Source organism: Neophocaena asiaeorientalis, unplaced genomic scaffold (assembly GCF_003031525.2).
Source record: "Neophocaena asiaeorientalis asiaeorientalis breed wild unplaced genomic scaffold, Neophocaena_asiaeorientalis_V1.1 scaffold149, whole genome shotgun sequence".
In the NCBI taxonomy this organism is placed as follows: domain Eukaryota; kingdom Metazoa; phylum Chordata; class Mammalia; order Artiodactyla; family Phocoenidae; genus Neophocaena; species Neophocaena asiaeorientalis.
In genome coordinates this window covers 7851271-7862523 of record NW_020174442.1, presented here as the reverse complement: position 1 = coordinate 7862523, position 11253 = coordinate 7851271, and the positions used below count along the sequence as shown (strand labels likewise).

Below are 11253 nucleotides of genomic sequence, written 5' to 3'. Positions count from 1 at the left end.
CTTTTAAGTTTCATTAGGTCCCATTTGTTTATTTTTGTTTTTATTTCCATTTCTCTAGGAGGTGGATCAAAAAGGATCTTGCTGTGATTTATGTCATTACATCCCAACAATCCCCAAAGTCTTAATTCATTCCACCATCACCTTTAAAATCTGAAGTCCAAAGTCTCATCTAAGTATCATCTAAATCAGATATGGGTGAGACAGGAGGTATAATTCTGTTACCAAAAGTGGGGTTGGGCTGCTCGCCACTCTAAAGCCAATACTCAAGAGGCAAAGTTGCTGAAAAGGTAAGTCTGCTTTATTTCGGAGGCCAGCAACCGGGGGAGAATGGAGACTCGTGTCCAAAGGCCGACTCCCCCCACTGACAATCAGTGGGCAAGAGCTTTTATAGGCGGAGGGAGGGGCTACATGCAGAAACAGCATAGTCGGCTCTGACAGTCATCTTGAAATTGGTCATGCAGTGGTCTGATCAATGTCATCTTGATTGTTTTAGGTACAGTTAATCTTCAGTTCCAGGGTCATTTTTTCCCATTTCTTTGAAGCCAGTTCTTGGGATGGTGGCAGTTCATGTCATGGCTACAGTCTGGTCATCATGTAGTTAACTTCTTCCACCTGGTAGGGATTTCAGTATCTAAAAGACAGCTCACAGGACATGGCTCAGAACATTATCTACAGCCCTTGAGGAGGAACTAAAGGTTCTTGACTTTGCTTATTGACTAAACTATACTTATTTTGACTGCTTTCCTTTGCTTCTGCATTTTCTCACTTCTCTGATTAAACTTATTGTTTGGTTAATGTTTTTCTACAGACAAAAGGCAGGCAGAGGACATGGTGTCTGGGGCAGCGGGCGGGGGAGTGAGACCATAGGGTCCTGCTCTGTTTCAATTCATCCTGAGGCAAAATTACTCTCTATATGTGAACCTGTGAAACCAGATAAGTTAATGTGCTTCCAAAATACAATAGTGGCATAGGATAGGCATTCCCATTCCAAAAGGGAGAAACAGGAAAGAAGGAAAGAATGATGGGTCCCCAGCAAGTCCAAAACCTGACAAGGGAAATTCCGTCAGATCTTGGTGCTGGAGAATAATACTCTTTGGTTCAATGCCCTGCTCCACAGGCCCACTGTGGCATCAGTTCTGCCTTCAGGAACTGCTGAAGTGGTGATCCTCCCTTCATAATTCTGATGCGTGGGGGTCATACCCCCAAGATCCTGGGTAACCCTGTCCCATTGCTTTGCAGGGTTGGCTCGTTCCCAAGTCTTTGGATGAAAGCCATCTGACCTGTTAAATCCATGGTGGTGGCCCTGATGATCTCTAAATGATCTCTGGGATCTTTCTTTCCAATTCTTGAAGGAGAATACACATTTCCATCCTCACAGAATTATGATCCAGCTCTATAGAATCTAAGAAGTCTGACATCCTTCTTTCATTTTGTTCTATCTCTGTCCCCTTCAGCTCAAACTGGCTGTATTTCAGTTTCTATAGTATCTTTGATAGATAGTCCAGCCTCACCCTTGGTGTTCTCTTCTGAACATGATTTCTTATTTTTTTACAAAATAGTCAGACTGAGAATTTTCCAAATCTTTAAGTTCTGGTTCCTTTTTTGCTTAGCAATCCCTCCTTTAATTCATCTTTCTTTTTTTCATTATGCTATAAGCAGTCAGGAGGAACTAGACTGCTCCTTCAACATTTGCTTGGAAACCTCTTCAGTTAAATATCCAGTTTCATCACTCACAAGTTCTGTCTTCCATAAAACACTTGAACACCGACACACTTTAGCCAAGTACTTTGTCACTTTATAATAAGGATAGCCTTTCTTCCAGCTCCCAATAACATGTCCTTTTGTCTGTATGAGACATTACCAGAATGCACCTTCATGTCCATATTTCTACAAACATCCTATTCATAAGTATTTGTGCACTCTCTAGGAAGATGGAGGCTTTCTCTCCAGATCTCCTCTTTTCTTTCTCAGCCCCCACCAGAATGGCCCAAATGTTCATAGATCTAGCATGCACCTCAAAACTTTTTCAGCCTCTACCCATTACCCAGTTCCAAAGCTTCTTTCACATTTTTACGTGTATGTTACAGCAGCACTCCACTTCTCAGTACCAAAATCTATTTTAGAACTACCATATAATCTAGCAATTGCACTTCTGGGTATACGTATATCCCAAGGAAGTGAAATTAGGATCTCAAAGAGCTGTCTGTATCCTCATGTTCACTGAAGCATTATTCACAATAGGCAAGATATGGAAATAACCTAAGTGTTAGTCAGTGGATGAATGGATAAAGAAGATGTGGTGTACATATACAATGAACTATTATTCAGCTATGATAAAGCAAGAAATCTTGCCATTTGTAACAGCCTGGATGGAACTTGGGGGTATTTTGCTAAGTAGAATAAATCAGGCAGAGGAAAACAAATACTGTATGATATCACTTACATGTGGAATCTAAAAAAGCTGAACTCTAGAAACAGAGAGTAGAATGGTGTTTACCAGAGGCTAAAGGGTAAGGAAAAGGGGAGATGTTAGTCATAGGGTGCAGACTTCCAGTTATAAGCTGGGGATCTGAAATATGGCATGGTGATTTTAGCTAATGATACTGTAAAATATAATTAAAATTTCTAAGAGAATAGATCTTAAATGTTCTCACCACAAAAAAGAAATGGTAATTATGTGATGGGATGGAGGTGTTAGCTAACGCTATGGTAGTAATCATTTTGCAACATATAAGTGTATCAAATCAACATATCTACATCTAAAGCTTATAAAATATTATGTCAGTTATATCTCAGTGAAGTTAGAAAAACAAAACAAAACAGAGTTTATCTGAGCTTGGGCTTCCACACAAAAATACAGTAGACTGGGTGGATTCAACACTGTGATTTATTTTTCTCACAGTTTTGGAGGTTAGGCGTTACACAGAATGTTCTAGATTGTTTGCAGATTTGGGTCATTCCATCCCAGATGAGAAACTAAAACTGCACATTATCTAGCCATACACAGTGGATAACGTTGGTGACATCTTACAACTGGCAGGATTTGACTTTACATTCCTGAAGGTCAAGGTGTTCCTTAAGCAGGGGGAGTGGTACAACCTCTGCCAAATTCTCTGTCCTTTCTGACTCTATTAGAAACAGTAGTGATTCCTGGCCCACCCTTACTCATTTCCCTGGGGAAAAAAATCCTGATACTTAACAAGAATAGGGATCTCCATGTATCTATTAAAGTTAATTGGGCTCATGAATGATTGAATCGGATTTTCAATTGTTTTGGTGTTAGCAGGGTTATTGGGTTCTACTAAATGATCAAATATTCCTTGGTTGTAGCTGAATCACCTTCTATGGAAAGAGGCTGTTAGGCTGTTAAACTGTGCAAAATGGCAACTGGCCAAGTTTTAAGGCACCTCTTTGGCCAAGTCTGTAATGGTCCTCGAATATTGAAAGTCTCAGGTTATTTCTTCACTTGGTCCAGCATTTTGTAGCTGAGGGGTAGAATGAGATAGAGTACAATGAGATGTCAGGCATGGGTCCCAAGGTTTCAGGATAAGTGGAAACTCTTGAAAACTTGGGTGAACGGGAATAATTGTTTCAGCATTTTGCTTGCACACGTGGTGGGGCAGTTCAGCAGCTCTGGGCTGGGGAAGTCTTGAAAGGGGTTCCTGGACTCAATTCCAAGTTTTGTGTGTGTGTGTGTGTGTGTGTGTGTGTGTGTATGTGTGTATGTATGTGTAGGCTTCCCCACGCCAACAAGCAATTCTCAGATGCCAGCAGCGTGTCTGAGGATTCAGCTCAATTCTGACACTATCTATGGGAAGATAGAATTTGATTCCACAAGTAAAGGGCTTCGTCCCACAACACCACTCTTTACTTCAAACACCAGTCACAAGCTGAGGTTGTTGTCTGTACTTCTGACTGACTGGCTTTAAATCAAAGGTACCTACAACCCCCTCTTTGGGTTTGAAGAATTTGCTAGAACTGCTCACGGAACTCAGGAAAACCCATTACTCACAGGATTACTGATTTATTATAAAAGGATATTAAAGGGGACAAATCAACAGTGAGATGAAGAGATACATAGGGTGAGGTGCAGAACAGAGGAGCTTCTGTCCACATAAAGGTTGGGGCCCAGTACGGTGACACTTGGAAGCATTCTTATTCCCCAACTTGAAAGCTCTCTGAAAAGGAGGGCCAGAAACTGTTCTCGGTTTTTATGGAGGCTTCACTCCATAGTCATGGTTGACTATATCACTGGTCAGTGGTGATTGATTTAACCTCAAGCACCTCATCTCTTTCTGGGAATCAGGGGGTGGGATTTAAAGTCCCAACTTTCTAATCACATGGTTGGTTCTCCTGGCATCCAGCCTCCTCCCTTGGGTGGGATCCAAAAGGCACTTCCTTGTAGCATTTTCAAGAACTGAGAACAAGAGACCAAACATTATGTCATTATTCTTATTGCCCAGGAAATTCCAAGGGTTTCAGGAGCTATGTTCATCTGTATAACCAATGATATATATGTATATATTATGTATATATAATAACCAACAATATATAATATCACAATATTAATATTGCAGGTCTTTAGAGTTGACTCAAAAATGGGAATGGATGAGGGGGTTGGTGGCTCTTTTCATGGGTAAACGAAATGTTAAAACTAAGACTTGAGTGCAGCTAGCTTTGGGAAGCAAAACAATTTTAAATTGTCAATCTGAAGTGTGAGGAAAAAGAAAGGTATATAACCCAATCTAAAGGCTATATGGTAGGTAACTTTTTATTTTCACAGGGGCACATCTCCACCTTTGAAGGAGAAATAGGCCACAGGTGTAGGCAACTTAATCCAAGTTGGGCCAGTCATTAAACTTCCTCATCACCAATTACTAACCCAAGTAGGACAATTGCTAATTCATATGATGTCTTTCTTTGTATGAATTTGAAAACAGTTTTGCTTCCTAAAAATATTTTATTTCCATATTATCAGAAAATTATTATAATATACAGATTTTTGTAGAACGACTCACCTTACTGCCACCTGCTGGAAAATCATGGTAATAAATATACAAATGTATGACTTTTCTCTAAGAGTGGCACAACTGTAAGAGCAGCTTTGCACCTGAGCTGATCACAGTAATTGGCCACGGTGTGTGTCCATGACCTAAGCTGGACCTATCAAAGTCCTCTCCTGGGAGCTTGCTGTAATTATCTCTTTCTTTTCTACGTGCAAAGTTATAAAGATGTGAACCGGGATTTATCATTGACCAAGGTTCAACTTCAGGGAGAAACTAAAGCCAATCTATTAAAAGGGAATGGGGTACATAGAAAGAAATAGTCCTAGAATTTCTGGCTCCAATTCTACTGGAAAATATTTCTCTCCTTGCCTTTCTATGGTTAAGCTACGAGACAATTTCCTTTGTTCAGTTAAGCAAAAGTTCAGTTTCTGTCTCATGGATAAAAAGTAAGGAAAAAAAAATTAAGTATACATTGACTTTGTAGGTCAAGTAAAATAAACTGACTGTAGTTGGCAAAGAGGGCAATAAAGAGATACTCTGAGGTACAATATTTTATATTAGAGTCATATGTGGAATTATCTAATTGTTCTTGCCGGGACTGTGCCTTGCTAAACCTAGTGGCACATCTACTCCATAGCATAGATTCTTGCCTACAGTAGCCATTTAAAAAAATATTTGTTGAATTAAATTAGTTTCAAAACACACAGAGATAGACAACACTTCATTCATTCATGTCCCTATCAAGTGTTTATTGAACAGCTACTTCAGAATAGAAAAAGTTCTAATTACTCAGGGTACTATTGTACAATGGGTATTTGTATTTAAACTTCCAGATCACATTTGTTTGTTTGTTTGTTTTTACCAATATGCATCTATAGTAGATAGCCATCATGCCAAAAGCAATTACTACATAAAAAGGAGATATTCTCTAGACAAATGGAGACAACGCCACAAGTCTGAGTCAACATGAGGTTCTAGCTCCCAATTTGTATTCCCTAGATGTGAAAATTTGGAGGTACCATTTAACCTCCCAAGGCATTGTTTTCTCATCTATAACATGAAGAGATGTAACTGGATGATCTTTAAGGCTTTCTAGCTAAAAAGAAACCTAAAGTTTTCTTTCAATCTCTCAAACCAGTGGTTTTCAGAGGCTGGTCTTTCTCCAGCAGCCTAGAAACTTGTTAAAATGCAAATTTCAAACCCCACCCCAGACTTACTAGATCACATACCCTGGGGGTGGATTCCAGCAATCTGTATTTTAACAAGCTCTGTTGTGTGCCAGATTTGCAAATCACTGCCTAGGCATATCATGTACAGTATATTTCTTAGTCAATGTATACGTGGAGAACTTTACTCATTTTTCTCTGTTGCATTTCACTAATGGCATTTTCTCTCCTACCCACGTTGTTTGCCAGTATTTTTCACCCACTGAAAACTATTTTGGTGGAAACAAAGTTGTCATTCCTTTATTTTTTTCTTTTTCTTAATGTTTTCAAATATCTCTAATGACTTTATTGGATTTTACAAACAAAGTTTATGCAAAAGAAATAAAAGAAAGAAAACCAAGTGACGTCATTATAAGAGCGATGTTATATTATGCATATCCTTTTTTTTTTGAGACTCAATGGACATTATTATGGTGGTATATTGATAAAAGCTGCTGTCAACAAAATGGGACAAAATATTTTGGGAATATTCTTGAGCTCTTTGTGAATTAAAAAGTATGTCAGTGTCATAGCATTGCTCATGCAGGTTAATTTTTAGAGATTGAATGCAACAGATTAAACACACACACATACAATACACACACAGGAAAATATTGATAAATGTTATTTTGGGAATATTCTTGAGCTCTTTGTGAATTAAAAAGTATGTCAGTGTCATAGCATTGCTCATGCAGGTTAACTTTTAGAGATCGAATGCAACAGATTAAACACACACACATACATACACACACAGGAAAATATTGATAAATACCTGTAAGTGAACAACCACTAGATGATCTCCTATAACTATCCAATCCTTCCTGCTGCAACCCTCAGAAAATGTTGACTAAAGATACAGAAAGAATAAAATTCTGGGTGAACAATCATTTCTACAAATAAGATACTTTCTATTAGCAGTCTGTTATTCTAAGTTTATAAGTGATGTGGTTTGAGTATGTACCCATTTGCCTCTAGCACTAGTACATAAACAGATTTATGAACACATTAATAAGAAATTTTATTAGGTGTCACTTTTGTTGTGTGGTCCCCATAATTTGGCTTTAGAACATCACATATATGAATCTCTGACAGAGTGCAGGATGTGCCAACGGAGTGACTAATTTTTCCACAAAGGTGATAAAAAAATAGAGAGCAAGTAGATTTGATGTATATCCTTGTGTCCTCCTTATTGTCTCCTTCCCATCAATGTCTTTAACTCTTTTTGTAAAACTTTCTTCTTTAGGAATATTTTATCCATACCTGATTAATGACTAAAAGATAGTGGTAGTCATCACTGCTGGGGGTCGACTAGCTTTGTTAGTTTGGGTTTGGAAGCCAATTACAACTTTTCCCTTTCAGTTAACTCCATATTGTATTTAAATATAGATAGATAGATAGATAACCATTATTTAACAGTGAATTGTGATATGGATGTGCATAATGTGTTTTAAAGTAATAATTATGATTCAGTTTTGAGCCAAAATAGTTTGGCTCATTGCTAGCAATGGATACCATAGGAAAACAGAATTTTTTTAATCATTAGTGAAGAGATTCAGAGTGGCATGGAAATATCCTTCTATTAATAAAAGGATTATTTTGTCAGTGGAAGAAAAACACCACCTCCTTTCCTCTTTTCCAGTATTCTTGCTTAAATTCATCATTTTTGAGTTTGGGGGGCTTCCTTATTCACTTGCCTACTATTGAGAGTCAAAAATTCTAATATAAAGGAGCAGTACCTTCCCTTTTTCTCACATTCTTTTCCGCAATTTCTGACCACTTATCCTTCTTCAGATATGAAATAAGAGTATAGTTAAAGATTAGGAATTTACCGTGGGGGAGTTTGTAAACCTGATGTATATATATTTTACTGTTACACCTTTATACAATAAAGAAGAACCTGCAGAGACAGGGCACTTAAAAATATATACTGTCTCTACCTTAGAGAACTGAACCGTATTACTTATTTAACACTTCTAATAATTTCTTCCCTCTTCTCCTCTCCAATTTGCTTAGTGCACACTGGTTCCTTTATTCTTATTTTAATTTTCTTCCAGCAACTTCTGCTTTCTACCTTTCTTTTTCCTCTGATTTTTCAATGCATTTTTCAATGTTGTTATTCTTTTGATAACACCTCTAAATTTCTATTTTTCTTCTGTTGTCTCTTTTTTTTCCATATTCCAAATATGACTTCCAAGGATTTTACCAAGATGAATTATTCAGAATGAAGAGAGTGAATATGAGGGGTTTAAGGAACGAGGAAGAGGAGAGCTGCCAAGATTTTCTTCATGTATAGAAGCATAATGGAACAATCTGGGGTGTGAGAAGCAAGAGACAGAGGTCCTTGCTAAGGCATGACTAAATGGGAAGCTTATTAAAATAATGATTTGGAATAGAGTGTATGAAGAAAATAAAGTAGATCCAGCCTTCCAGGTCAGTAGCTAATAACCCATGGGTTTGCTACTAAGGAAATTAAAACTTTAACTAATGAGAATCCTAGCCAGCTACTGAGAATGAAACTGAAGGCTTCCTATTAACTCCCTCAACTTGGGTCATTTTGACAGAACAATCAGAAAGTTATTTCCTCTTTATTTAGTTGCAAAAGACTTGAAATGGATACAAAAAAGAAAAAAAAAAGTTGGTGTCAAACTCTTCTTATTCAGCTTTCACAAGAGGAGATCCAGTGTATTTCCCCTGCACCCAAAACATACATCATCATAGGCCACGAAAAGAGGAAAGACAGTTAAAAAAACAAAAACAAAAAACAAAAAACGGAAGCTGTCCCAGTTGAGTACAGCCAAGATGACTCAGACAGTCTCCCAGGGGATTTTTGATGTGAGGACTTCCAATGAATAAATCCTCTATTAGCTCTGTGGAATCAGCAGGATTAAGCTACCTCTTTCAAGAACACTGGTTAAATATCATGATTCCAGGGGGTGAGGGGTCGATTTTATCCACGCCTCTTTTTATTTCTGCACAAGTAAGAACACCTCTGTTTAACTCTTGGGTGAGTAGGAGAGTGGTTGGAGGCCTTCGGGACACACTTTGGCCCTGGATGAACATTTAGGGTCGCTTTACTAGCCCTAAATTAAACTCTGACCCTACTGTGGTTCTTAATCAATCGATCAGAAAGTGTGGTGGGGATCCGGGTCTCTACTGGTGGGTGAAACAGAAGGAATCTAAGCTGGATGTGACAAGACATCCAGCAGGATATGATGATGAGGGCATTTCAGTATCAAGACGAGAGGGTGGGCAGGACACGAACTTATCTCTCGGCTCCCTGACGCCCAGGTGTTCTGGGAGAGATCCCGGAGGCACGTGCCGCGGGGACTGCAGCAGACAGCCAGAGACCGGCGGCCAGGCGCCCCTCTCCGCGGGCGGGGAACGAGCGCCTGTGTGCGCGCGAGCGGCGGGCGGCGGCGGGAGGAGGCGCAGGCGCGCTGTTCGCCCGTCTGCAGCCCCGCGCCGAGCGCCGCGTCTCGGAGAGTTGATGGCAGCACCACAGTGCGGCCACCCGGCCGAGCGCCGAGCGCAGCCACCCGCCGCTACCTGGGGAGCGTCCAAGATGTGGGGGGACTGGGGCGGCAGCGGCCGCCGCGGCGCCAGGGACCGGGGCGCGCAGCAGCCTCCGCTCGCCCGCCTGTGCTGACCTGCCTCGCTTGCCCCCAAAGAATGTCAGCCAAGTCCAAGGGGACCCCCTCCTCGTCCTCTCCAGCCGAGGGACCGCCGGCAGCCTCCAAAACCAAGGTGAAGGAACAGATCAAGATCATCGTGGAGGATCTGGAATTAGTCCTGGGCGACCTGAAGGACGTGGCCAAGGAACTTAAGGAGGTGAGAGGTGCGGGGTGTGGGGAAGGAGTTCGTCGCCTTTCACCCGCTGGGGTTCCCGGTCCCGTTTTCACTGGGGACCGCCAGATTTCTTAACTCAAGGGAAACTATAGAAAGACGCCTGCAGACGGACTTTCTTTCCTCCGGCGACTCCTGAGAAGAGTTGTTGCACTTTCTTTTTTTTTCTAATCAGGAAGAAATCAACTAGTGTTTTAATCGATGCACCTGGGATGGTGAGAGGGGTGAACACGCGTGTATCTCTCTCTGTGTGTGTGTGTGTGTGTGTGTGTGTGTGTTGGGGAAGGGGATTCACTGGGGGTGTGTCGACAGAGGAAGAAACCAGCAACCGGCCGCATAGTGCAAGATGCTTCTCTCCTGCCCTCTTGCTCCCCCAGAGTCCGCGGGCAAGTCTCTCCTAGCCTGGCAGCCTCCTCAGGCTGGGGCTGAAAGGGGGCCGGGTTCCGGGCCCTGGGCCAGGCCCGAGAGGGCAGCCTGGGAGAAGCTCGGCTCCGGCCCCCCTCCCCGGTTCCCGAGCCCAGCTGGAAGGAAGGCGACCCGGGGCTGCTGGCAGGAGAACCCAGACTTGGGGATGTAAAGGGGGTCTGGGACTCTCTCTGTGTCGCAGTTCCTGAGGCATCCCCTGAGGCATCCCCTGCTCTCCTCGGAATGTCCCTCCCAGTAACTCCGGGCCTTCTCGCCACCCCACCTCCTTTCTTCCTCCTATCTTGTCGCCGTTGGCATAGAACCTGGGGCGCAGGGCGCGTCGGTGAGTGCGTGCGTGCGTGATTGTGTGTGTGTGTGTGTTCCCCCCCCAACCCCCATTTTACTTCTGCCCTCCCACCCCCACCAGCGTTGATGCGGATAGAAAGAAGCGGAGGCAGTGTCAAGGCTGAGGATGCGTAACTCAGGCTGCAGCTCCAGGCGGGGGCGAGGGCAGGGTTGGGAGGGGTGGGGTCTCCCGCGAGCCCGCGGGTGGCGTCTCGGAGCTGGTGGCAGAGTCCCAGCCCAGTGTTCCGCTACTGACTGGGTGCCTGGTGCTGTTCTCCGCCAGGGAGTCCGCACCCCCAGTTGCAGGAGAGCTGACACTGTAACTTCGAAGGTGGTGGCCGCAGTGGGAAGGGAAGGGGTGGGGCGTAGTCTAGGTCCAAAATTATAATCCTGTTTCAAAGGCCAGGAGGGAAGAGATTGAGGGTCGTTTGGATGGCTGGCCTCTAGAG

General features: G+C 42.3%; 1 protein-coding gene across 1 annotated transcript in view; it reads left to right on the top strand.

Annotated features, from left to right (window-relative positions):
- The first annotated feature begins 9880 nt into the window (after positions 1-9880).
- The window catches only part of PRR16 (proline rich 16), a 165481-nt gene continuing 164108 nt past the window's right edge, over positions 9881-11253 (top strand). Inside the window, exon 1 of the mRNA XM_024757174.1 lies at positions 9881-10039. Coding sequence (XP_024612942.1) covers positions 9881-10039 — 159 coding nt within the window. The remainder of the gene's footprint in view (positions 10040-11253) is intronic.